The 27,716-nt window shown below is 43.0% G+C and overlaps 2 protein-coding genes across 24 annotated transcripts in view; one reads left to right on the plus strand and one right to left on the minus strand.

Annotated features, from left to right (window-relative positions):
* SYNE2 (spectrin repeat containing nuclear envelope protein 2) overlaps nucleotides 1-19,392 on the plus strand; it is a 260,416-nt gene extending 241,024 nt beyond the window's left edge. For 11 of the 15 annotated variants that reach the window (XM_039534632.1, XM_039534633.1, XM_039534634.1 and 8 more), the window contains 13 exons: nucleotides 2,901-3,038; nucleotides 4,199-4,393; nucleotides 5,846-6,128; nucleotides 6,475-6,543; nucleotides 7,366-7,505; nucleotides 8,605-8,740; nucleotides 10,650-10,861; nucleotides 11,825-12,025; nucleotides 12,903-13,031; nucleotides 13,540-13,731; nucleotides 16,339-16,425; nucleotides 16,609-16,652; nucleotides 18,142-19,392. In XM_039534632.1, the coding sequence (XP_039390566.1) occupies nucleotides 2,901-3,038; nucleotides 4,199-4,393; nucleotides 5,846-6,128; nucleotides 6,475-6,543; nucleotides 7,366-7,505; nucleotides 8,605-8,740; nucleotides 10,650-10,861; nucleotides 11,825-12,025; nucleotides 12,903-13,031; nucleotides 13,540-13,731; nucleotides 16,339-16,425; nucleotides 16,609-16,652; nucleotides 18,142-18,367 (2,052 nt within the window). In that variant the 3' untranslated portion in view covers nucleotides 18,368-19,392. The remainder of the gene's footprint in view (nucleotides 1-2,900; nucleotides 3,039-4,198; nucleotides 4,394-5,845; nucleotides 6,129-6,474; nucleotides 6,544-7,365; nucleotides 7,506-8,604; nucleotides 8,741-10,649; nucleotides 10,862-11,824; nucleotides 12,026-12,902; nucleotides 13,032-13,539; nucleotides 13,732-16,338; nucleotides 16,426-16,608; nucleotides 16,653-18,141) is intronic. The other 4 variants (XM_039534636.1, XM_039534639.1, XM_039534640.1 and 1 more) reach the window with 4 other exon arrangements.
* The window catches only part of ESR2 (estrogen receptor 2), a 175,387-nt gene that overhangs the window by 43,374 nt on the left and 104,297 nt on the right, over nucleotides 1-27,716 (minus strand). For 5 of the 9 annotated variants that reach the window (XR_005597563.1, XM_039534661.1, XM_039534658.1 and 2 more), the window contains one exon: nucleotides 20,800-21,070. The gene's annotated coding sequence lies outside the window, so the exon portion shown is untranslated. Of the gene's footprint in view, nucleotides 1-2,923; nucleotides 3,059-20,799; nucleotides 21,071-27,716 lie in introns of those variants that run through there. The other 4 variants (XR_005597560.1, XR_005597562.1, XR_005597561.1 and 1 more) reach the window with 2 other exon arrangements.

The following is a 27,716-nucleotide window of genomic DNA, read 5'->3' on the forward strand; positions in this document are numbered from 1 at the left end:
TGTAAAGCACTGTGAGGCCCATATAGAAATAACACTACCTAAGTGCAAAGTTGTTACGAGAATGCTCATCATCCACACAGTTAGATTTTGCATTTATAAATGCAAACCCCAAAGTTTATGTAAGGAACAATAAGGCTGGAAGTCAAACCAGCAAAATCAAAGACAGCTCAAGCTATGGTTGAACATTTGGCCCAAGTTCTCTGCTGCGCGGGATTTCCACTTAGTGCAACCAAAGATAGGGGATGCCATCAGGCAGCCTGTTATAGCTCCCTGATTTTCAGGGTGGATGTGTTCTTGCTCCAGCACAGGGTTAGGGCAGCCTGGGGGCTGTTCTAATCTACCCAAGGTGGCAGTGGTTCCCTAGGGACAGCTGTGCTCCTGGCACACCCTACCCCACCTCTGACACTCCTGCAACCAGGGCCGGCGGGGAAGGGCTTGGCACAGGAGTCAGGTACAAGAAACTGGCCTTTGTTCTTAACTAGAACTAAATATGGAGACGTGGATAAAGTTATCCCAAGAAAGTCTGTCAATCCAAACTGGGATGCTGCAGTCGTAAGAACATAACATAAGAACGGCCATACTGGGTCAGACCCAAGATCCATTTAGCCCAGTATCCTGTCTGCCGACAGTGACCAATGCCAGGTACCCCAGAGGGAATGAACAGAACAGGTAATCATCAAGTGATCCATCCCCTGTCGCCCATTCCCAGCTTCTGGCAAACAGAGACTACGGACACCATCCCTGCCCATCTTGGCTAATAGCCATTGATGGACCTAGCCTCCATGACCTTATCTAGTTCTTTTTTGAACCCTAGTCTTGGCCTTCACAACATCCTCTGGCAAAGAGTGCCACAGGTTGACTGTGCGTTGTCTGAAGGAACACTTCCTTTTGTTTGTTTCAGTAAAGTGCAACCAGCAGTGAATGCAGTAAGGTGTGTAAGTTACCAATCAATGTGTGAGGACACCTCTTGGGAGACCATTTGGTGGCATTTGTCCTTAACAAATAGATTGGCATTAACTAGCGCTGCTGGAAGGTGAAGAGTAGGGGAGTAATAGGCAATGTTTTGAAGAGCATGTCTTTCACCCCTCCCCCAGGTAGTACTGCTCCTGTTCTGCCTCTCTGACCCAGCACCTTCTGTGGCTGTGTTCATGGTACATGATGCACTCTGCTTAACTTCTGCCAGAGTTTGAGAGACTTTACTTTGACTTCTTCATTTGCCTTATGAACCAGTCCTCAGGTGACCTATGCTGAGTGGCAGTCCTGATGCTAAACAAGGCTCTGGGGGCTGCTGCACGAAATATAGGCTTGCTGGGGGCCTGCTGTATCATAAATAGGGCTTTTCATGGGCTAAAGCATAAGCACATTTTACAGAGAATACACCTCCCTATCTTAACCACATCTCTTTTAGCTTTGAACTCCCTCACACCTAATATTGGGATAATTTCAGCACTGGAGTAAGTAGGTGCATCTCTACTAACTTAATTGGAATGGCACCTACCCGTTCCGAGACTGAACATAACTCTGTGCCTTTCTGAATTTAGAGGGCAACATCCTGAGGTTCAACTGAATTGCACAGAGTGGGGCTGGCATGCAAAAGAAGCACAAAGTTCTCTCCCTAGATCCTGGTGTAGTGTTGTACAAGGCCGTTGTAATTTATGCTGGTTTGTGACAGGCCCAAAGGGTTGAAAATGTGCAAGGTATGGTGAAGGGGCATACTGGCCACACCCCTTTCTTCGGCCAGACCTCCTTTTTCCTGCAACTCGAGCCACAGTGGAGGGGAGCAGCAAAAGAGTATCAGGACACCAAGGGGCTCGTTGTAATACTTAGGTAATCCCCTCTGGGCTGGTTAAACTGACTTCAGGGCTCAAATACCTGTGCTGTGGCCTGGAAAAGCTAGTCACAGCCCAATTTATGGTATAGCAAGTTCCCAGCAAGCAGTGGGAAGAAAAATAAATCCCCCCAAATCAGCAGACCTGACTGTAACCAAGCAAAGGGAGCAAACCTGCAGTTAGAAGGTGTCATTTGTACTCTTTTACCTAATCTCTTTTCAGTGTATTTATTGTTTGGGAGCTGTTTAGCAGGCTATGATGGAGAAAGCTCCTCTTCTGATATCCACCCGGGTGGGAGACAGCAGGAAGTAGAACAAATTTATACAAATGGCTTTAACGCCAAATGGCATGATAATTACACTTGAGAGTATTTCCACATTCCAGCTAATTAATCATTTTGCTAATGTGGGGAGGGATAGCTCAGTGGTTTGAGCATTGGCCTGCTAAACCCAGGGCTGTGAGCTCAATCCTTGAGGGGGCCACTTAGGGATCTGGGGCAAAAATTGGTCCTGCTAGTGAAGGCAGGGGGCTGGACTTGATGACCTTTCAAGGTCCCTTCCAGTTCTAGGAGATTGGTATATCTCCTATTATTAAAATATTATTATTAATTTTAATTAGAGATGGGACTTTTTTCCTTTGTCTAAACTAGCTGCTAAAGTTAGAGCAGCAAAAACAACTAAGGCCTGGTCTAAACACTTTTTTTGTAGTGGTAGAACTATGTGGATTAGGGGTGTGGATTTTTTTTTCCCCAGTATAGTTATACTAGGACACCCCACCTAGTGTGGGTGTAGTTATACTGGTATAAAGGTGCTTTATACTCATACTGGTATAAAGGTGTTTATGCCACACAGAAAGGGGAACAAGGTATATAACAGTTTCCGTGCTAGCGGGGGTTGTACTGCTTCAAGTATACCCAATTTAGACTATCTCTGGTGTGTAGACAAGGCCTTACACACGTCTATTTAAAATGAACAGCAATTCTGAAAGAAAATGCCAGTTTTAAAATGCTCCTATGACCATCTTTATTCTGTAACTAAACTAATAATGTACAGCTGCCCTTTTCTTATTCAGTACTTCACCAACCAGAGAGATGAGTTTGAGGGAACAAGGGAAAGCATTCTTGTGTGGCTCACAGAAATGGACCTTCAGCTGACAAATGTGGAACACTTCTCAGAGAGTAACTTTGATGACAAAATGCGGCAATTAAACGTATGTATCATTCAAAATAGCTGTTTTACAGAACAAAGATGATAATGTCAGTCTGTACTCTCTTGACAATGCCTGCCAGTTATCTATGGGCTAATTTAATGACAACATACATTATATGTCCATCAGATCATAATTTGTTATAGGATCAGTAAACTTTAAAAAAATAATTGTACAATTCAACATAAAAAATACTTTCTATAAAATGTAAGTTCAGTATTCAGAGTCTTCAATTCTATCTTTTCATTCCCCCTTACAATGTAGTGTCAATGACAGTTATGCTAAACTTGAAAGATAGCTTAAATCTGGGTAAACATAAACAGCAATCGCTAAACAGCAGTATACCTAAAATCAAAATTTAGAATGTTAGCCAACTTGAAGATAGGTCCAGTCCTGTAATATTATTATTATCTCCCATGAGGATTTTTAATATAACGCAGCATATTTGGGAGGTGTATTCTTTGAAAATTTCAATCATGCACATGTATACTAGCTTTTGTGACATTCCTTCAGGAAGGTATTAATTCTTTGCTACATGAATAATTAAGCTGATATTGCTTTCAGCAGTACTCTTCTGCCCTTTCCCCCATAACACATTCTTGTTGTTCCACCGCACAGATTCAATTTTATTCTGTGAAAAGTTCAAAAGGTGACTTAGTGGCAAGGGGGACTTGATGGTTCAAGTTACCTATAGGTCACTTGTTTAAGCTAATGATGACCAGAAGTTTTTGCCATCTATTTCAATAGCAAAGGTTTTAGTGGCTCTGTCCCTATATCACAAATACAGTCATTGCTACTGGGGTGCTTACTGGAAGACTTTGTGTAGCTTTTCACACGTTTGAGGTATACTAATGAGGTGGGCAAGTTTGAATCGCTATTGCTTGTGCTATTCCTGTTGTATGGATGGAGCACTTCACTTTGTGCTAATTTCAATCAGCACCTAAATTCACACATTAAATTCACTCACACAACTTTTACTAGCAAAACAAAAACCAAATCTTTACAGATGGTGGATAGAAAGCTATCTGCCAAAAGAAGATAGATGATTGTGCCAGTGTTCAGATTCCTTTCACTTTACAATGCTAGAACAGAAGGACAGCCTCAAGCACAGGCAAGAAAGAAACATTGCTTAAGTAACCATTTCTTATATATGTTCAATATAGGGTTTCCAACAGGAAATAACCCTAAACACCAATAAGATTGATCAGCTAATAGTTTTTGGAGAGCAGCTGATTCAGAAGAGTGAGCCTTTGGATGCTACCCTGATTGAAGATGAGTTGGAGGAACTGCATAGATACTGTCAGGAAGTGTTTGGGCGAGTCTCTCGATTCCACCAAAGACTGACTTCCAGGCATCCTGTAAGGGATAAGTATGGTCTTGGTGCTTTGGCAGAGTGTTGGTATGAAAATGAAATACTCATTGTGTAGCAGTAGCTGAGTAGCAGCATGGTCTTAATGCAGGGGTGGGTAAACTACAGCCCAGGGCCATATTCAGCCCTCCAGATGTTTTAATCTGGCCGTCGAGCTCCCGCTGGGGAGCAGGTTCTGGGGTTTGCCCCGCTCCAGCCGGGGACTGGGGTTGGGGACTTGCCTCGCTCTGCGCGCCTCCCAGAAGCAGCAGTATGTCCCCCTTCCAGCTCCTATGCATAGGGGCAGCCAGGGGGCTCCGCATGCTTCCCCCGAAGTGCCACCCCTGCAGCTCCCATTGGCCAGGAACTACAGCCAATGGGAGCTGCAGGGGTGGTGCCTGTGGACGGGGCAGCATGCAGAGCCGCCTGACTGCGCCTCCGCACAGGAGCTGGAGAGGGGACATGTCACTGCTTCTGGGAGGTGCTTGAGATAAGAGCACCCCAGAGCCTGCACCCCTGACCCTCTCCCATGCCCCAACCCCTTACCCGACCCCTGATTCCCACTCCCGCCCTCCAAATCCCTCGGTCCTAGTTCAGAGCACCCTCCTGCACCCCCAACCCCTCAGCCGCACCCCGGAGCCCTGAACCCAGCCGGAGCCCTCATCCCAAACCCCAATTTCGTGAGCATTCATGGCCAACCATATAATTTCCATACCTAGATGTGGCCCTCGGGCCAAAAAGTTTGCCCACCCCATCTTAATGGATTGAGTGCAGAGGGGTCAGGAACTCCTCAGTAATAATTCCAGCTTTGCCACTCATTTTTTATTTGCCAAGAGACAAGACCACTCACAGGGATGTTGTGGGGCTTAATTAATCAATAATGGTAACGGGCTTGAAAATGTTCCATGCAGATTTTTGTACCAGTTTTTATTCCCTTTATTAGCTTCCATAACATTCCATCAACATTTTCTTTTGGATAATCACAATAGATTTGTGTCCCTGGTTTGTTCTTTACTTTCACTTGGGGGACTAACGCCAGTCTTTACTTGTCACTGCGAGCTATTAGCCAATGCTCAGTGTGTTTTGGCTCAAAAAGAAATACCATTTATTAAAAAGAACTTAATTAGCAGAGTAATGCTCCCCATTGCCCACCTGATGGTGCCTCACTGCAACTGGCTACCCATTCTTGTTTGCAGAAGGGAGGCATCTCAGTGGTAATATGGGGAGGAGGGCTAAGTACTGTGCTGAGGTAGAAGATGTGGCTGCCGAAGAAAAGGAAGGGGAGAGAAGTGAGGATCTTCTCTGGGCTTTCCATCAGTTTAAGAACATACGGCGGGGACAGACCATCACAGGCTGATTTCTGCCTGCCACAAAAAATAATCTTCTGAATTTCTCCACTTCTTACTTGTTAAGTGACCTAGGTCTGTGTTCATTCATCACAATATAAAACAATTATTTTTAGGGGATAGAAGATGACAAAGATACATCTGAAAATGAGACAGATGCAGAAGACTCAAGAGAAATGCAAAATGATCCCTGGCATAAGAAGGCAGTAAATGAGGTGCCTTCTTCTCAGCAGTCCCTTTGCCATCTTGTGTCCCCTGCACCAGCTCATGAAAGGTCAGGCTGTGAGACCCCTGTCAGTGTTGACTCCATCCCACTTGAATGGGATCACACAGGTGATGTAGGGGGCAATTCCTCTCATGAGGATGAAGAAGAAGGAACATACTACAGTGCTCTCTCAGGTAAGAGCCAATGATCCCAGACATTTTTGTTTCAGTATAGCCACCTCCAGAACCCCTGAAGTGGCACCTGTTTGTTTGTTCTGGGGTCTTTTAATTTGTAATGGTACAAAAATGTGAGAGTTATTTAACTTTTCATCATATTGTCTGGACAAAAAGGATAGCTTTGTCTAAACTAAACAAAGTTTTGAATGCCCCCCACCCAATTCTTTGTTTTCTAAAAATGTCTGATGAAAATAGTAATGAAGTTTTTCCTTTCAGTCAGTCAATATTTCAGATGTTTTCTATTTAATATTCAGTAAATATTGAATATTTGTCCAGTGAGGAAAATGACGTTATTCTCTTTCAGATGTAGAAATCACTGAAAATCCTGAGGCATATCTTAAAATGACCACAAAAACTTTGAAAGCATCTTCTGGTAGGCACCTGCTAATGCATGTGTCTGAACATGGCAATCTCCCTGTGGCGCACGCTATACTCCTAAACCTGTTTCATATGTAACGTCTGATTTCCTGCCTTGTGTTGACACCATGTGCCATTGTGTCATGGTGTTTTTACGCTGCAGTAGAAACACATGTACATTACAAAACAGTCAAGAACATGCCATTTAGAATTTTCCTGTCAGATGGTTAATGTACATTTCATTATATTGATCCAAAATCTTTCAGCTCTTTCATGGTGGTTTGGTCTGGGTATTATTTTTTTCCTTTGTTGATTGTAATCACCTATTTACTGACTGAGACAGTAGTTTAGTTTTGCAAGTAAAAGCAGCACTTTAACTATCGCTTATCATTTTGCATTGTGTGTGACAGAGCCTTGGGCATGCCATTCGTTAAATCCCAAATGAGCATTCACTATTCTCTTCCAGTCAGGACAGGTCTATTCTTGACTCACTTGTTATGCATTGCAGCAAAATGATAGTATCATGGGAATAGGAACTTCCCAAAACTACGGTGCAAACTTTTCTTTTTTTTAAAATCATACTGCAGACAAACATTTTCAGAAGAAAATAAAATGTCCCATAACTGCATGGCTGTCATTTCATTACCTTCTGGATTACTGTTGACATTTTGCAAATGTGCATGCTTTGCAAGGAAAGCTGCAGAACTGTCATTTTGATGCCATCACTTGGTGCCATATTCTTCGGAACACTTCTTAATTTATTTAAAAAGTAAATGCTTCACTACAGAGTTGAGGGGCTCAGATTCAGGGTTTTCTAATTTATTTTTTTATGTGGCAGGAAAATCCATTTCAGAAGCTCTTACATGGCATTCCCCGGATAGCCCAGCCTGCAGAAAACATCAGTACCACCAGGCAAAGATGGTGAGAAATGTGCGGTCTGGCAGCCCAGAGACAAGTACCCCATATAAGCCAGGCTATGTGAGTTCCAGATCTGTGGACACTAGTTCTAAGCAATTAAAGATTAATTAATACCTGGAGATTCCAGGAGAATCCTAGAAACTCTAGGTTCAAAGTATCCTTTCCCAGCATGCAGGCTGGAAGAGGGGAAGGGGTCTGCCTAGATACAGCCTGCTAGTCCTCCCTTTTCTGGTCATTCAAAGAGCTGCCCTGATGGCAAAGAGGGAATTGCCAGGGTGACTGTGCCTAAGGCAGTGGGGAAGCCAGAAGAGAGCTCATTCTTAGTGGTTGGTTTCCAGCAGTAGTGAAACTAGCAGCAGCTCTACCTTCATCTCCCTTTGGATTGCTTATTGTCCCCGTCTGCCAGCTCACTGTCTCGGGGGATTGGGCCATAGCCATCAATACTCGAGTTCTCATGGGAATGAGGTAGCACTGGGGCCAGGCTAAAAATGGTTATTGTTAGAGTTGCTTGTTCATAGACTCGTAGACTTTAAGGTCAGAAGGGACCATTATGATCATCTAGTCTGACCTCCTGCACAGCCACAGACACAGACACACCCACCCACCCCCTCCTAAAAAAAACCTAACTATGTCTGAGTTATTGAAGTCCCCAAATTACGGTTTGAAGACCTAAAGCTGCAGAGAATCCTCCATATTATCCTGTTGTTAGTCCACCTCCATATTCTTTCTTATAGTAGCTCTTGCCAAGTCTCAGTATCTAATGGAGTGAATGGAAATGCCATTGATACTGGATTTTATACAGTGGTTCAGAATCAGCTAATTTCTATCAATAAATTACTAGGGCCCAGATCTTCAAAGATATATAAGCTCCTAAACTTCCACTGAAATCACTGGAAGTTACGAGCCTAAACACCTTTGAGGATCTGAAGCTCTCACCAGATTAAGTGTCATTACTGTATTTCTACCAGTAACTGTTTGCATATTTACCTGGTATACATAAAATGCTGTTGCATAGAGATGGCGTTCGCCTGCTGCACCTTCATTAAGTGTAACTTTAAAAAACTACACCCTACCACCTTTTATACGAATGTGCATGCAACTTGAAGGTTCATGGGCATTCACAGCATATGAGTTTAATAAACCTGTGAAATAATTCTAGGTTAAACCGCTAGTGTCTGTAAGCAGTGGGAGCACGGACAGTGTGAAAGAAGTATCCGCTGTATTGAGTGATGAAGAGCCCCAAAATGAACAGGGGCTTGTGAGCATTGCAGCTGCAGAGGAGCAATCAGGTACAGGTAAAGAAACAATGTAAAGAAATGAATAATGGCTATTATGAAATGGTTTATTATGTGACTCTCAAGTTAACAAAGCAAAGACATGACAGTGCACTTACATTGAGAACAGATGTACCACTGGTCTTCGAAAGGATGGATTTTGCTAACATTTGCTAAGCCTTCTTCTCACTTGACATTGTCTGACCTGTGTTTATTGCTGAATTCTCAGCCCTAATATTTTATCTATTACTCAAGCATTTCAGACTCATCATATACTTGACTTTTGTCTCCTTACTGATAAAAGTGAAATTGTTCCCATTCATTTCAGTGAGATTCTAGCGAATTCAAGGGATTTTTAATCAGACTGTGAAAATTCTTCACTGAAGCCAAGAAGTATGTTACTTTGACTAAAACAAGATTGGTATAACTTGTTTTCTCAGTAACTTATACTCCAACCATTATGGCAATAATGGTATATTACAGCTCCCATTTACATAAGCTCTTGATTAACCAAGGCTTGGTAATGTTTGCTACATTTTTCACTGTAGAGCAGGTCCATACTAAGAACAGAGACAGTTGAGTGGGCTCCCTTAACCTTACAAGACCCTGTTTTCTGGTCTCAGGTGTTTCCGAGACCTTCATAAGATCAGGTGTGTACCATAATTATAAACCTCCAATAGAGTGACAGTGATAAATTGCAGCTATACCAACTATTTTATGCTGTGACTGCATCAGTTCTCACACTCTGACCAGCATCAAGCCAGGTCACTGTGTGGATGGTAGATCTCCAAGGCAGGCCGGCCTACGTGCTATGGGAAGTGATGTTGGTGATTGAGTGGGTTGGCACTTTTTCTTCTCAGCACAAAAGCAATACCCCAACATGGTTTTATGTAGCACTATACTGCCGGAAATGCCTCTTTCAGATGATGCATAAAACTTGGCCACTTGTATTTACTTTGGTTGTTAATCCTGTTGTTTTTGCCAAATTCAGTCTGGATAATTACATTCTACTTCTCTATATTTATTCTGTATTTTTGTCTCGATAAAGTATTCCTCATTTACTGTAGAAAAAATTCCTGTGTAGTGTTACTATTTTCCAAATAATTGTCATGTAACCTGTCTAGGTTGTAGATCTGGTTGTCAAGCTGACCTTTCAGAGTACAAGTAGTACGTTATAATCATTTTATTATTATGGTATTTCTATACAAGGTGTCGCGGGGCACATACGGCCCCGCAGCCCAAGTCACTAAGGCAGGCCTGGGGTTCAGGACAGTAAGGCCTATTGGCTGAAGTCTAAGTAGCCGCCTTTCTTCCCAGGGCTGTATGGCCCAATCCACCTCCCTGCATGTCAGCGGTGTCCATGGTAGGTCAGCTGGAGTAGGGGGACCCGGGTCTACCCTTCACCCAGTTCCCAACCCAGGAGCTGAGGGAACTGATACCTCGCTGCTCAGTCTTAGTCTCCCATCACTACCGCTCCTTCCCTGGGTCGTTTCCTACCCCTTCTTCCAATGCAGGGGATCCCTCAGCAATCGTTGCCTTGGCAGTCAGCTGGGGTTTGGTAGAGGCACCAACCTGGCTGGCGTTGGCATCAGGTGACTCCAGCACTCTCCCAGCAGGAGCTTGCAGCACAATTAACAGATGGTCAGCCTAGACTGAGCTGAGCTGCTCCCTCTTATACTGTGGGGCATGCCCAGGATGGGTGAGGGGGCTTGGCTTCCTTGGACCAAAGCATGGGATTAACCTCCTCCGGCCCAGTGCAGGACTGATATGCCCCATCGCACAAGGAAAGAGAATATCTGGTCAGAAACTAATTGCAGAATGGGTTCTTTAGAAACGCTAAACTTGATCGTTTGTAAATAATATTCTGTTCTGTTTTAAATAATATTCACATTATTGGTGTGTTAAAGCATTTCTTGGTATATCATTGTAGGTGTTATTGAGAGATGGGAGCTCATACAAGCTCAGGACCTAAGAAATAAACTTAGAATGAAACAGAATTTGCAGCAATGGCAACAACTGAACTCTGATCTCAGTGATATTACTGCTTGGCTGGATAAAACTGAAGAAGAGCTGGAAGAATTACAGAAAGCAAAGCCTGCAACCACTATGCATACAATGGAACAAAGAGTAAAGAAACTGAAAGTAAGTTATCACATACCGAGAAGTGAGGTTTTAAGAATGTCATTACTATTTAAAAGACTTGTTTCTCTGATAATTGCACTGGGTATTATGCATCTCTCAGCAAACTGAGGGGATCAGCTAGCCCCAGAAACTGGACACATTGTGTAGTTCTTCTAATGGATTATTTCAAAAGGTGGAATCATACCTCAGTTATCAGATATTGACTTCTGTTGCGGTGAACATCAAGATTTATTAATCAAATATGCTGAATAAATTCATTATCTCAGTTAATATTAGGTTAGGAAAGAGAACAATATTTAATTTGAGACACCAATAAAAATTGGCATTCACCAGAACATGAAGTGCAGGTTGCTACACTATTTGTGAGGATACTCTTAAATCTAAAAGTTAAACTGGGCTGAGCTAGGTCTGTACTTGGATGGGTGATATGCAAGAAATTGCTAGATTCTTCCAATTTCTAGCTGCCACTCCTCTCTGTAAGGCAGTGCTGGACCCTTGATTTCAGCCTGCTGTTAGGGGGCACTATATTGCTGAAGGTGGGTTTGGGGTTTTTTTGGATATATAATTTAGACTATAAGCTTCTTGGGACAGGACGCATTGCCATCACCTTTGTTCTGTCCAGGCAGTGCCAGTCATTTAATAACTGTAAAATCAAGGTCCTGAAAACTTGTAAATACTATCGAGCTTCTAATAGAATGTAGAATTTTTAACATCCAGGTCCTTGCAGAATTCTACCTTATGCAATTACTTTATTGCTCCTGCAATTGCCAATGGGTGTTCAACTTCAAGAAACTGGGAAAGTCTGCCTTAAAAGTCTTCCCTAGAAATATCTAGAAAACGCTTTTTCAGATCGAGTCACTCCCTGGAATACTTCTGATTTCTTAGTTTGTGGAGGATTATTTTAAATGGACAATAAAAGGTATTGATAATTCACTGAGGGTTCTAATCTGCGTCTTTCTTCAGGAAATGCTTAAAGCCTTCGATAACTACAAGGCTTTAGTGTTCTCCGTTAATCAGAGCAGCAAAGACTTCCAGCAAACAGATAGCACTGAATCCAAAGAGCTTCAAAACAGAGTTAGACAAGTGAATTTGCGCTGGGAGAAAGTATCTCATTCAATGGACAACTGGAGAAGGGGTTTACAACAAACCCTAATGCAGTGCCAGGTAAATAGCGCAAACATTTGTCTTGTAACACTTCGAATGAGAGTTTATTTGTAATGAGCATCAATGATAAGTAGATCAGAGGACACAGTATGGCAGTTGCAGGAATATCAGGAGTTCCTTGGAATTTTTTCTCAGATTATAGATTTCTTAAATGTGTGCCCTTTTTTATGCACAGGATAGCCACACTAATAGTAATTAGCACTTACACTGTTTTTCATAGAATCTTAGAAATGTAGAGCTAGAAGGGACTTGAGAGGTCATCTAATCTCTTCCCTTTCCTCCCCCACCCTTCCGCACAGTGAGGCAGAACCAAGTAAACCTAGAGTCTTAGTCAATGAGAGGGATTCCACAACCTCCTTTGGAAGCTTATCCCTGAACTGAACTGTTCTTTTAGTTAGACAGGTTTTTTTTTAAATGTTTAACCTAATTCTCCCTTGCAGCAGATTAATCAGGTTACTTGTCCTACCTTCAGTGGAGAACAATTGATCACCATCCTTCCTATAACAGCCCCTTAACATATTTGAAGACTTATCATGTTTAAAGCAATTTACAAGCAATCCACACAACAGGCCTGAGAAGTAGCTCTAGCTTATTTCCCTTGTTTTATTGAGGACATGGCACAATTGAAGAAGACAAGTTAAATCACTTGCTTAAAGCCACAGAAGGAGCTGATAGAGTTGGGACCACTAGTCTGAGCTGTTAACTGTAGTTTTAGCACAGGATGACTAGTCATCTTTTTGAGTAACCCTGCAATTTACAACAAACCTAAGTAAAAATACTTGGTCAACTGTGCATAATAACAGAGCAAGAGTGGGTGGTTGATTTTATTACAATATTCCAGGCACACATTCTTGTAAACCTTTACTTGTTTCTTCAGGATTTCCATGAACTGAGTCAGAAACTACTCTTGGGACTAGCAAGTGCTGAAAGTCGAAGGCATAATGCACAATTCACTGATCCAAATGCTGACCCCCATACAATACTGGAGTGCCAAAAAGAATTAATGGTATGTAATGTGTTGGTTACTGAGTCAAGGTATGAGAATAACATGCAAGTTATTTCCACAAAAATAAAAAGTAATATAGTTATTTCTAAAAAATGGTTGTTTGAAAGGAAGCAGGTACAGTTTGGGGATATTTCATTTATACATAAATGGATTTGTGGCTTTATGAATTGGTTGACTAATAAATCTAGCTGAAGCTAAATATGTTCTTGAGTACATAGTCTATTTACAAACAGTACCTCTAAAATCCAGGATTAAGTGCACCAGTTTGTGTTGAAGTATGATCAGGTTATGAATAATCTTTCCCACAAAACCCTCCATTACACCTAAATCCTAGTCTGCAACACCCTCTGTGAATTGTTCCTTTTGGATCATCGGTCATGCTGCATTGTTCATTGGAACTGTTGTATAAATAAAATTAATTCAGCTTGTTATGAAATTATAATCCTCCCATACGTTTAGAGAAATTAGTTATACTGATTGTTATATTTCAAACCATTTCCTTTTTAAGCAACTGGAGAAAGAGCTGTTGGAACAACAGCTTCAAGTAAACGCTCTACAGGAAATCTCCACCTACCTTCTGGTAGAATCAGATGGAGAAGATTATATTGAAGCTGATGAGAAAATACATGTAATTGGAAAGAAACTGAAACAGCTTCTTGAACAGGTTTCACATGACTTAAAAACTTCACAAGGAAACGTGGTGAGTCAGGGGTATGATTTTTAAACTTGATTATTAACAAGTGCTATGATAATAAAGGATACAAGAACCAGTGCTGCAAAACCAGCCCAAAATATAAAAAATCAAGAGTAGAAAGATTGCTGCATTCAGATTTCCAGTTCCCAAGCCTGGGGCCGTTATGTAGGGGTGGGAGAATGATGCTGATGATGCCAACTTCTGTGCATCTGGCTGCATCATCTCTGGGACACCAGCCAATGAGGCAAAGGTGTGTGTGTACTCCACACCCCTGGGTATGTGGGCCAAGAAAGGAAGCAGGCAGGAGGCCTGCCCTGGTGGTGAATGTGTGTAAGGTGGCTCCATGGAATGGAATGGCTAAACACAGGAGGCCAGATGCCAGTCGTCGAGATGAAATCCTCTAGGAGGAGACACAGGTATGTCGTCGTCCGGTATGCCAGTGCGATGAAGAATATGGCTGACACACACACTTTAGGGGAGGCCGGACACGGTCACAGCTGCACTTGTTGTGAGAGAGACACAGTATATAGTGGGTCCATCGCGCAGCTGAAGCTCGGAGAGAGACTCCTGGCGATGGATGGGCTACAAAGAAAGAAGTCTTTCAGGGACAGTATGCCAGCGAGCATGTCGTCAGTGTCCCGAATGGGCAATCATAAAACTGGCGAGAACCAGGTTAAAGACCCAGGAATCTCCTATCACCAAGAAGAGAGAGCCGAGAGAGAGAAGAACAAAATTCGATCGGTTTAGTTTAGCAGCAGCACAGGCTGCTGTGTGTGTGGGATTACCAGTCTGGTGGTGGAGCTGCTGCGATCCGTGAAATGGGGTCTGGGCAAGAGGTAGGGATAGGGGGGCTGGGCGACAGGGTAGCGACCTGGTGTACCAGTGTTGCCTGCCTGGGGGATACGCTGTCATGATCGATCGTGTGTGCTCCTGCCCTGGCGTTTTAGCAGGGCCCTGCAAGCCAGCGTCCATCAGAAACCTCTCCAAGAGACTGAGGGAGGAGAGGTCTTGAAATGGAGGACTTCTCTCTGTTTTGGATACCGTCCGGAGGGACGACTTGTGAGAGACGGAAGGGATCTGCTGAGGCGATCCGCCAGCGAAAAAGCCTGGCATACAAGGCAGACTGCTCAGCTCTCGGACACTGTGGGGAATGAGGATGTATCCTGGGATACACCAGGGAGGGCACTGACTCGGCTCCGAGGAGCCGAGGGAGCCTAGGGGAACGAGGGGAGGACCAGGTGTGGTATCTCTCTCCGCCGGGGGGAGTAAGGTGGTGAGCCACGGGGGGGAGAGGACAAGCCGGCATGTTTGGGGTTTGGAAACAACAGCCACACAGCCCATGTGAGGAAACCTAGGCAGGGCGAGCCAAAGAGCCAAAGTTGTCCAGAAGGTCCGTAGACCTTGTACCACACCACCCACCGCATGAAAGGCTGAGTGAGGTAAGCAGGCTCTGGAGAGATTAGGTCAGGGTGGCTTCTATTCTATTGTGTATGTGGAAGTGGAACCATGGATTTACCATTGATGATCAGCAGAATATACCGGAAGGGTCCCGTCGTCGATGCCACAGGACTGGTACTTGAGCTCGAGTCACGAACGAGAGCCAATGTGGAAGAGAAATGGGACATGAAAAATATCCCAGCGTGAACTTTTGTTGGACCCCGCAGGTCTAGGATATGTCTGAGACCTCCCTCCTGTAAGATGAAGAGAAGAGCGCACGCACTTGCAAGGAGAGGAACTCATGAAAGGGGGGTCCCTAGAGGGACGAGATGGTTAGGAAGGACCTTAACTTGAGGGCCTGATTGAAAGGGGCGCGGCGTGCGGCGTGCATGCTAATAGAGAGATGACTGCTGCTGTTGCCCCTTTTTGGCTTGCAGCCTAGGCCAGCTTTCAGAGAAGGCCTTTGCCAGTGCAGGGCAAGTCCTATATAGTGGACAGCATTCGATCAGGAGAGAGAGCCGAGGAGTATGTCCTGCCCCCGCCAGGGAGGGGAGAGAGAAGAAGAAAGGAGGACAGCGGGGTCCCTGTGTGGCTCTCTCCTGGACAACCCCCTGATCCGGTGGGATCGGGAGCCCGGTGGAAAATAAATACTACAAACAAATAGAGTTAACTACAACTAAAAACTATACTCCTAAAAGAAAATCAGGTTGATTTAAAACTTGTATGTATCTAGAGCTCCTTATTGCCTCATCAAATATGAGCAATTATTGGGATAAAAAAATACACCTGTGTGTGTGTATACATGTACGTGTACATAAACCCTACATGTTGTATGTTCATCAATCAATATTAGATATACCCTGTCTTATGCCTCAGTGGGAGCTTGAATTAGACCATGTTGACATGAATTGACATGTTTTCAAGCTAATATATCAGCACATATCTGCCTCTCATGCTTTCTGTTCCTTCCAAAGCTGTTTCTCACAACTGCACAGGGTAAAACAAGTATCCTAAGCCATGGGTGCTTAGCACTGGAACTGTTCGTTGCTCACAAGCTGGCTGCCATCCATATAGACACATGGATAATTTTTTTAAGATGTCCCTATACAACATTTTGCAGTTTTTATGTTGATGCTTTATGTATACACATTTAGGGGTGTGTGGTTTGTTTTTTAGGACATCAGTGCATTTCTGACAGCAGCAGATGACTTGGATTCTGGAGGTTATCATCCAGTAGTAGTGAAATCCAGCCTACAGGAAACGGCAAGAACTTTTTAAATGAAATGCCTATTTTTCTAAGATTTTTGCTGTCTTTTCACCCCACCTCCCCTTGAATTGAATCTGTTCTTTAGTCTCAAACCTCTTGAAACATGCTCATTTTAGTTATGAGACAGTTTACATTTTAATGTCCTAGAGCTGGGTAATAATAAATGTTTATCTTAACAGGTTGGTGTAAGGAGAACTTCAGAAGGCAAGAGCAACAGTGTCAGGTAGAACGTTATTTTTGGTAGAAATGTAAGAGTACGTTTTAAAATAGAGAGAAGGCAAGGCTGATGGCTTGGTGCCAGTGAACTATACTACCCAATGGCAAACAAATGTGGGGAGATTCTGCTCCTAATGGGTCTGTACACATTATGGAGGCAATGTATCTGGATTCATGGCTGACTTCACTATTTGCCCCAGATACCAACGTGAGGATATAGTGGTGGTACACAGTGTGTCTGCTTAGCCCCTACAAACCCTCTGTTTCACTGTAGTGTTGCACTTTTATGGGAACTTTTCCCCAGTGTGCCCTTTTGGAGGTTGGCCCCTTTACAATTGGCAGAGACAAGGAGCTGCAGCCTTAATTTTTCTTCTCTTATTCCTGAGGCAATGGCATATTCTCACACCCCATGCACCTACAGGGATTACAGCTTTCGCAGGGCTGGACAAATCAGCCATCCCTGTAGCCTGGTGTGGGTGGTAGGATAAGGGTAAATGGGTTAAAGATGCATTACAGAGTGAGGAAATTTCACAATGTGAGGCCTAGCCTTCTATCAGAGAGAGAGCCCATGCAGATACATTAGGCTCTTGAAAACTAAGATATTGTTTAAAAAAACTGACTCCAATAACCCTATGCAAAATGCAGCTGTTACCTTAACCTATTAACATACAGAGCTAAAGCAGGGGTGGGCAAACTTTTTGGCCTGAGGGCCACATTTACGTATAGAAATTGTATGGCAGGCCATGAATGCTCACAAAATTGGGGTTCAGGAGGGAGTGAGGGCTCTGGGGTGGGGCCAGAAATGAGGAGTTCAGAGTTTGGGAGGGGGCTCTAGCTGGGGATGAGGGGTTTGGGGTGCAGGATCAGGGCTGGGGCAGGCGGTTGGGGCTTACCTCACGCAGCTCCTGGAAGCAGCAACATGGTGCTCCTTAGCGGAGGTGCAGCCAGAAGGCTCTGCACACTGCCCCGTCAACAGGTGTTGCCCCCGCAGCTCCCATAGGCCACAGTTCCCTGCCAACGGGAGCTGACCCTAAATGTTGAAACCGGAGGGGGGACATGCTGCTGCTTCCAGGAGCTGTGGCAGGTGTGAATGGAGCAACCTCAGACCCTGGTCCCTGCAGTAGCTTGAGGGCTGGATTAAATCAGCTGGCATGTGGGTCACAGGCCATAGTTTGCCCACCCCTGTCCTAAAGGCGAAATAATTACATTAAAATGTTTGGAGGGGCTTTTCCTTACATATTAGACTCTGTTATTAGTTTTAATGCCTAATAGACGTTCTCCCCCTCTTTTTTCAACAAGCTTTAAGTGCATTTCACATCTAAAGCAGTCTCTGTTTCAATAAGTGAAGGCTGCCTTACTTTACTTAAAGGGGAGAGGAGAAGGTTAATGTAATGGTGCAAAAACAGAGGGCATGCATGACAGTGTGTGTGCAACATTCTAGTTACCTTGTTTTTAACATTTCCCCCATCAAAATATCTGATATCCTTTATTTACAGAATGGAAAACCAGCCTGAAACCACTCAAGCAATTTCCAGCCCCCAATCCTTCTTTTATCGTGTATTAAGAGCAGCTTTACCCCTGCAGTTCCTCTTCCTTTTGCTTCTGCTTCTGGCCTGCATGATCCCATCCTCAGAGGAAGACTACAGCTGCACACAAGTGAACAACTTTGCCCGCTCTTTCTATCCCATGCTGAGATATACCAATGGACCTCCACCAACCTAGAAAGTGTCCCATCACTCTACAATATACCAAAACAAGTTCTCATGGGTGTTTATTTTCATGCTGCTTCTATCAAACAGTTCATCCATGTACTTAAATATAGTACATTTTGACCTTCACTGCTGTGCTTTCCTGACGCACCTGTTCCCTGGGTGCCACAGCAAGAGTTTGTGTACTACCACTGAAATATAAGTGAGGCATTATTTAAATGGCCTCCCTCCAATGCATAGCAGGGAAGGGAACATATTAAACCTCACAAGATCTTTTCAGAATTTCAGGGTTTTTGTGAGTAATACAGCATTCATTGTTTGTACAGAAAATGAGCTTTTTCTATAGTTTTTTTTTTAAATTCTATAAGCAACATACTTTGATGCACTAGATACAAGCATTTTATAAATACAGTCCTCATAACTTGGAAGGTCCACAGAACACAAGCTGACAGACTAATAATGGGACATTAGTTACAGACACTATGGTAATGCAATGTTAAACACTAATGGTCTGTGTCGTGGTTTAATATGACAATAGCAATCTTAAGTGCATGCACATATCATTGGCAACAGTTTGTATCTTTGGGTACTGTAGTAAACAGATTTAAATCTGATATTTTTGTTATACTGTACTTTATTCATACAACACTTTCAGTGAAAACAATACATATTTTATGTGCAAAGAGTTAGGACCGCTGTGTTGTAGTGGGATGTGTCTTTTTTATACTATGTTTTAAATAAGAATTGATTATATTGCATGGAAGTGGTTTATATTGTGCATATTTTCTAAATGAAAATAATTATGATGTGGATTATACACTATATGTAAACTGACTTTTTAATCAAAGATTTTTGGTTTAATAATCTTCTCAATAATGTACAGTATGCCAAGAGATTTTTATAAGTTAACTTTAAGATTCTTCACATTTAAAGTGAAGCTAAAACTTCAGGTGACGATATGAGAAAAAGTTTTAGTAGAATATGATGTTTGGTGAAGGTCCAGTAAACATTTTTCTCATTAAAATTCTGCTGATGGTTGCAGTGACTGAATCCTTTACCTACTGGACTTGATGCTTATAAATGAACATATGAAGCAAAATGCTTTAGAAACTAAATGGGGTGCAGCAATTTGCAAATAAGGACACTCCATAACTGATCCACTTTTTCCTTGCAAGAAAACTCAGCAATAGGTTATTTGCAACTGCATAGCTCAGTCTTCCCCCAACCCCCACTCATCTCTACAAGAGGCGTAAATTCAACAATTTAGTGCCCCCCCCTTTCAAGACCATTGTCTTGAAATACCTTCACAACCTTAAAGCAATTTCTGTGAACTTCCCCATTATACCTCACTCTTAAAGAAAAGGGGGACGTGTACAGTGAGGGAACTCACTCCAGATGGCAAAAAGAGACCTTGCTGCAGTGCTAATAATCTTCATTCCTGGCTGCGCTGTAGGACACATGAACAAGAAACAAACCTGGGGTCTAACACCATGTACCTTTTGGAGGTGGGGGGAAGAAGAGATTTTAAAACCAGTTTTACAAAAATGCACAAAATACCAGATTTTGTATCTTTCCTACCCCCACCCACATTTGCTTGCTTTGGCATACTTGTAACTCTCCTGCTACTCATGAGATCCACAGCTACACTCCCCATCCCCCTTCAGACAGGTCTGTAAAAACAACTTCTTGTATGTTTGCATCTTTGGAAAGAGGAGAGTCCTTTAAAATCTCCCTGCAGTGAATGTAAATAGATTATGCCCCAGGCCTGTACACCCAGTGTGCACTAGAGCCCCCACTCTAGCTTGTTCTCAGGAACTGCTAGCAGGGAGTGGCGCCACCATAGTGAACGACAGACTGAGGAGGAGAGATTCCAAGTATAAAGAAGCAGAATCCAAGCTGTTCTGCTTCTCACCAACCAGAAGTCCTCCCTGGCACAGGGGTCTCCTATTAGTGACCCCAAATTCTTAGTCCCCGAGATGTAGCACATTAATGCTTAGGGCACTGCTTAATGCACTAGTGTCTTTGAGAATAATCAATTGGCTTTTCTGACTTTTGCATATATGTTGCATTTTTGTATTTCTTTACATTTAATGTTTTTGCTAATCCGGGCTTGAGGGTAGTCGACATGATTCAAACCAATTTTTCAGCAATATTGTATCAGTGGGTAAGAAAGAAGGGAAGAGTGATTTTATCCCCTCTTTCCCCATCCCTCTCTTCCCTGCATTATACCTATACTTATTTCATTTTGAAACGGATTACTTTTATCTTGTCTAGAGCTTCTGTATTTTTAGTTCTTTACACCTTTATCAAATCCAGACAGTCTTTCCCAGTTTGTCATAAATGCCCATGTAAAGCTTTCTGCTAAGTACTGATTTTAAATTGCTGACAGACAATATTCAATATGTATGCTATTAAGCAACTTTTGTAAGAGGAAAATTAAAGGTCAAAGGAAAATTTCAGTCTACAATTTACCTTCATTACGTACAATTTATCAAATTTCCAAGGTGATGTGATATAGAATATACAAGGAGCTTTTACCATATCTCAAAATGTCCCAAAAAAATAAGTTGGAAAAGAACCTTACCAAGCTATCTTTCAGACTTCTTCAAAATTATTTTTACTCTCAGTTGATTACAATAACCCTTTCGTAGCTTGATACTGAAGTCTGGCCTCTGATTTTTCACTGTAGGGTTACTTCCTAGGGCTGGGCTGTTGGCTGTTGAAAGAAGAATTTTTTTAAGATAAAGAATTAAGTTTTGCAAATAGATGTGGTACATGAGGTAAAGCAAAACATTCCTGAAGTTGGTAGACTCTCATTTAACTATTTTACTCCTTAGGAAATTAGCTATTTCTCATGTAGATCACACGTTACAGATGGCTTATTTCTAATAATTTTCTATAGTTCACTGGGTCTACTTTTACTAGTGATTGGAAAGAGTTTTTAGATGTTGGGAGGTAGGCTGCATCAGGATCAGTTTAACCCAAAAGTTCCAGTTCACCCTTCATCCTTGCTGCCAAACAATAAGGGAAAAATCAAGTCTGTGATTTAAAGTGAGTCACCTCCAGCAAATTATTAAAAAGCTACTACTAACAAAAAAATACATTACGCTTTGTATGATACTTGTTTATTCCACCACAAAAACCTACAATCCAAAGAAATACACATTACTTGAAAAATACCACAAGTTTACAGAAGTAAAAAGCAGCTGAGATAAGGTAATTTTTTCCACTTGATTTGGCATTCACAAAATATTTGAAAAGGCACCAAATTCTAAAAACATTTCAGTTTTAACTTTAACTTTTTCACTGAAGGTACACATGTGAAGCAGGATTTAGAATACAAAACTATGGGAACAGTACACATTCACAATCACTGTACAGTATTAACAATTCATCGAGATGCTAACTGCTTTTCATGAAAGCAAACCACAAAAAATATGAAAATCCATTATTTAGCCAGTACCACTAAAAATTAGCATCCTGCTAAAGTGGCAGTCTTTAAAAGCCTTGAGAAAGACAAGAACTGATACTGACCACAGCATACTAGGCATTCAGTTAATTCTTGGTAACAAAGATTGCAAAACTTTTTTTAAGGTGCGTAGATAGAAGTAAAGGCATAGAGATGAACGACAGCATCCCTTTTGAATCACTACAATTTATTAGTAGCAAAACTTGATAAAAATGAATGCGTTTTTACATTGCCCACAAATACACCTTTATTTACATGGCTAAAAATGTTAAATGAGTAAAAAGATTTTGTCCTTTTTTTTTTAGATTTGTCAGTATATCTAAGCATTAAAGATAGTTTATAATATTAGCTATTTTTTGTTACTCAAAGAATATACATAAAAATTATCTAAATCATAATGGTAACAATATACAACAGCGCTATAATTTATCATCATTTATCTCAGATGAATTGTGGTCTTATATAGACAGTATATGTAATGTTCAGTATACACTTCAACAATCCATCTACTTGTATATGCTTATATAATTTTCTTCAATATTTTAGGCATCGAGTCAGCCTCAAGCCCATGCTTAATTGCCTTGCTGAATCAACACCTTAGTGGGATATAAATAGACACACTAATGTAACATGCCTGTTTCTCAAAGTAGTAATAAAAAGTAGATATGTTCTCATTATTCTCAACCCCCCACCTATGCAGCAATCCAAGCATCCATTCTATTTACAATAAGGACACAATCCTCAGCTATGCTGAGTGTAAAGGAGGATATCTTTTTGCCTCCTGCCAACCTCTCCCCGTACAAGGTAAAGCAGCCACAAGGTGTACACCAGCTAGAACAGGCTCCTACAGACCATTCTGCCAACCAAGGAATGGCAGAGCGCCCCACACTCCAGCCCCACCCCCTCCTCAAACTATAATGCCTTTTCTCTTCCCATCAGCTGGCCTCAACACTCCCCCTGTGAGAGACCATCAGGAAAGGCTAGGATAAAGCCAACTATACCCCTTTAAGGTATCTAAAATTGGCCACTCAAAAATGGAGGCACCCAAAAATCACTAGTCACTTGAAAATCTTGGCCATCAAAGTATGAAAGAAACTTATAAACAAACATTCATTCATCATAAATATGTAGGCTCCTCAAACAAAATATATATATTTTGGCAGTACCATTGTGCATTAAAATTCCATGCTGTAATTACAACCACATTTTTAGTACACCTGTGCCAAAGTGTATTCTAGTGTGGAACAGCTACTTCAATACATGGCTACATGGTATCATTTGGACAACCTCAGAGATTCAGAGCATACATTTTGGGCCATGCCTTTCAAAAATTCATAATTCAAGTTTCAAAAATGTTATAATGGATAGAGCCAAACTTTTTGGATACTGCAGTGCACAATTAGATGATAGGGGTACATTTGCAGAAATAGGCCCTGGAAATAAAGGACCTGACTTTGAAGGATGTTGGTCTTCAAATCCCAATGACATGAATGGAAGTTGAGAGGGGCTCAGCATCTGGCAGGATCAGCCCTAGATGTGCAAGTCCCTTTCTGTTAGTTTCATATTCTAAGCTGAATCACCTACAAGCTGCTCTAAATAGTGTGTATATCTTTCTATATAAATCTATCTTCCAGGAATGGCCATACCCTCAGAAGTCAAAGATCATTGGTAGGGGCTTTAGTGGAGTGAGGAGGCCAGGAATAAAGGAAAACATTGGGAGATCATGAAGGACTTCAGCCATCAGAATAAGTTCTCTTTAATATAACCACAATAAAGATATTAAAATAGCAAACAATTCTAGCAGAAAAACATAACATCTATCAATATTTAACATGCCATCACTGGGAAAGTTTTCAATTAACAAAATGTAATGTTTTCCACAGGTTTCTACCTTTCAACCTTTAAGTTAACCATATGGCTGATACAAATCATGGGAACAAGTACTTGTACAGAGAAAATGATTAGTCAACAAATCATTCAAATCCACACATCTTAACTTCTTACTGCTGCAATGTGGGACCAAGACTCTTAAAACATGGGGGACACTGCGGAACCTCTATCCCTGATATGTGAGACACCATTTTACCTCCCTTTCCCCCTTCTGTTCCCTTCCTCATTTTCCATATACTGTTTTCCCCTCGCCTGGCTCTCTCCAGGATACTTCCCATTTGTGGCTCCCTTTTCTTCTCACAGTATCAGAACATTTCAAGTTGTTTGTATTCTGTGAAGAAATGGTTATTAACCTTTTGTAACTATTGTTCTTTTAGATGTGTTGCTCATGTCCATTCCATGCTAGGTATGTGCGCACTGCATGCACTGTTGCCAGAGATTTTTCCCTCAGTGGTATCAGCTGGGCCAGCTCTAGGGCACTCTGGAGCCATGTGCACATGAGCTGGTATAAGGAGTGCTGCCAGCCCTGCACCCTCTCAGTTCCTTCTTGCCGGTAACTCCAACAGAGGGTAGAAGGGTGGGTCATGGAATGGACATAAATAACACATCTCAAAGAACAGTAGTTACAAAAGGTTAGTAACCATTTTTTCTTCTTCGAGTTCTTGCTCATATCCATTCCATGCTAGGTAATTCACAAGCAGTACCCCAGTAGGTGGTCTCGGAGTTCATGGATGTGCTGACTGCCACACTGCTCTCCTGAAACTGGCATCGGGCCTGTTGGATGATGGCATAGTGGGACTCAAAGGTATAAACCGACAACCAGGTTGGGGCTCTGCAGATGTCCTGGTTTGGTACCGGTGCACGTAATGCTGATGATGAAGCCTGGGCTCTTGTGGAATGAGCAGTAATGATGGCTGGAGGTGGGATGTTTGCCCATTCATAGCAAACCCAAAAAGAAGTGGTTATCCAGAATGAGATTCTTTGAGTTGACACAGGTAGCCCTCTCATCCTTTCCACTATTGCCACAAAGAGTTGCGTGGATTTGCGGAAGGGCTTAGTCCTCTCAATATAAAAGGTGAGGGCCCGCCTAACATCCAATGTATGAAGCCGTCATTCTTGTGAGATTTTGGGAAGAAGACAGGTAGAAAAATGAGGTGGTTGTTGTGGAATTGTGATATCACCTTTGGCAGGAAGGCCAGATGAGGGCGCAGTCGGACCTTGTCCTTGACCTAAGGGCCTTGATCTCAGAGACCCTTCTGGCCAAGGTGATCACCACCATGCAGGCAATCTTTCAGGAGATAAGTAGTAGGGAGCATGATGCTAATGGTTCGATGTGGGAGCCAGTAAACCTCGACAGGACAAGGTTTAAGTCCCATGGGGGAAGGGACGAAAGGTCAGTTCATAAACCTGAGGATAGAGTCTTTCCAACCCGTTGAGAAACCAGACCATCATTTCGGATGGAGAAAACTGATCTGCCATTCACTGGGGGATGGAAGGCTGAGAGGGCCATCAAATGAACTTTAATAGATGAGAGTGCCAGACCCTGCTGCTGTAAGTGGAGCAAATAGCCCAAAATAGACTGAAGAAAAGATTGAGATGGAGAGAGATCCCATTCAGAGGCCCAACAAGTGAAATGTTTCCACTTGACCAAACAGTGGAAGGCTTTCTACTGCCTAGCAAGACTCATTGAACCTGTTCTGAGCAGGCCTGTTCTTCAGGGTTCAGCCATGCAGCATCCATGCAGTTAGGTTCAGGGAGGTGAGGTTCAGGTGAAGCAACCAGCCATTGTCTTGTGAAATCAGAATCAGGTGGAGTGAGAGGTGAGATATCTCAAGATGAATGGAGTGTCTCACACAGAAGTCCCATAGATCGACTGCCTTTTGACACAGGGCAGGGGATCGGGCCCCTCCTTGCTTGTTGATATAGAACATGGCTGCTGTATTGTCTGCCAGGACTTGAACCACCTTACCTGAGACCTGGGGAAGGAATATTTGGCAAGCCAGGCACATTGCTCTGAGTTCCCTGACATTTATGTGCAAGAAGAGCTCTTCCTGGGACCAGAGGCCCTGAGGTTGTTGAGATGGGTTCTACACCCTAGGTCTGACACAGATGGTAGTGGGGCAACGAAGGGCACCTCCATCATTACCCACCTTGGTTCCTTCCACCAGCCCAGGGAGGGACTGTAAGTACTAAGTCCAAGTGGTGGCTGCTCAGGGACTATACTGATGCTAGCCACATCTGGAGGTGCCTGAGGCGCAGCCTTGCATATTGAACCACGTAAATACAAGCCGCCATGTGATCCAGTAGCTTCAGTACACTCAAGCTGTTGTGATTGGGTGGGCCATGACCTTAGATACCAGGTTTGTCATGGTCTAGAAGCGAGCTGCTGGCAGGAGGGCCCTGGCTTGGGTCAAGTTGAGCACTGTACCAATACATTCTATTCTCTGAACAACAAGAGTTGATTTCTGCTCATTTATCAGCAGGCCCAGCACCCTGAACATGGTTCGGACTGTGCTGATGCTGTCTTGCACTAGAGCCTGTGACTGACCTTTGATCAGCCGATCATTGAGGAACAAGTAGACCTGAATGCCTCAACACCTGAGGAAGGCTGCTACAACCCCATACACTTCGTAAAAACCTTCGGGGCTGCCGATAGGCAGAAGGGTGGTGAATTGGTAGTGGTAATGACCCACTACAAACCTGAGAAATCTTCTGTGGTCACAGAAGATAGAAATGTGAAAGTATGTGTCCTTTAAGTTAAGGGTGGCATACCAGTCTCCAGAATCCAGGGAGAGAATGATGGAGGCTAGGGAGACCATGAGAAAGCTCAGTTTCTTGAGATTTCTGTTGAGGTGACACAGGTCCAAGAAAGGCCCCTTTTGCCTTTGGGATTAGGAAATATCGGGAGTAAAACCCCTTCCCTCTCAAGTCTTAAGGAACTTCCCTCTACCGCCCCCATATGTAAAAGGGATTGCATCTCCTGGATAAAGAGTTCCTCGTGAGAAGGGTCCCTGAAGAGGGATGGGAGTGGAGGGTGGGAGGGAGGGGTGGATAAAAACTGAAGGGTATATCCAACTGTCACTGTACTCAGGACCCATTGGTCCAATGTTATGGATGCCCAAGCTGGGCTGAAGAGCAACAGATGGTCCAAAAATGAAATGGGAGGGGGAGGGAGCAGACCTGAAATGGTGACTTGTACAGCACTCTCATGCTCACCTTCAGAAGGCCTGCTTGAGACTGCCAGAGTAACTCTGAGGCTCTGACTGGTAGGCTGAGGTGGATGGGAATGGTTGGCACTGTTTATAACCTCTGCCTTTTCTTTTGTAGAGTGCCTGTCTTGCAGCTCCCAAGAACCGAGGAAGCTGCTGCGGCCTGAAGTGTTTTCTAGAGGCAGATGGAACATATAGCCCTACAGGTCGTAGGGTGGACCTTGAGTCCTTCAGTCCATGAAGTCTTGTGTCTGTCTGCTCCGAGAAAAGGGAGGAGCCTTCAAATGGGAGGTCGTGGATTAACTGATGAACCTCATGGGGAAGACCAAAAGACTGGAGCCAGGAACGGCGCCTCATGGTGACCATGGAGGCCAGTGTCCAGACAGACCACTGAGTTGGCAGCATCCGGAACCACCTGGAGAGAGGTCCTGGTCACATTCTTACCCTCTTCTAGGGGGGTCTGCAAAGCGTCAACTCTTGAGGGCAGGGAGTCTGAACTTATTCAGGGAGATTAAAACTATCTCCCCAGCAAAGCTTGCTGATTGGCGATATGCAGTTGGAAGCTACCCATGGAATAAACTTTTTTTCCAAAAAGGTCCAGTTTCTTAGCATCTTTTTGTTTCGGGGTAGCACTCAACTAGCCCTGCCTGTCCCTATAGTTAGCTGCAGATACCACTAGGTACCCTGGGGGAGGGTGCGAGTACAGGTAATCGAACCCGCTTGCTGGCACATAGTATTTTTTCTCTTCCCTCTTTGAAGTGGGGGCCAGAGAAAGAGTTTGCCATAGGGCCTTG

Source organism: Mauremys reevesii, linkage group 4 (genome assembly GCF_016161935.1).
Source record: "Mauremys reevesii isolate NIE-2019 linkage group 4, ASM1616193v1, whole genome shotgun sequence".
NCBI lineage: Eukaryota > Metazoa > Chordata > Testudines > Geoemydidae > Mauremys > Mauremys reevesii.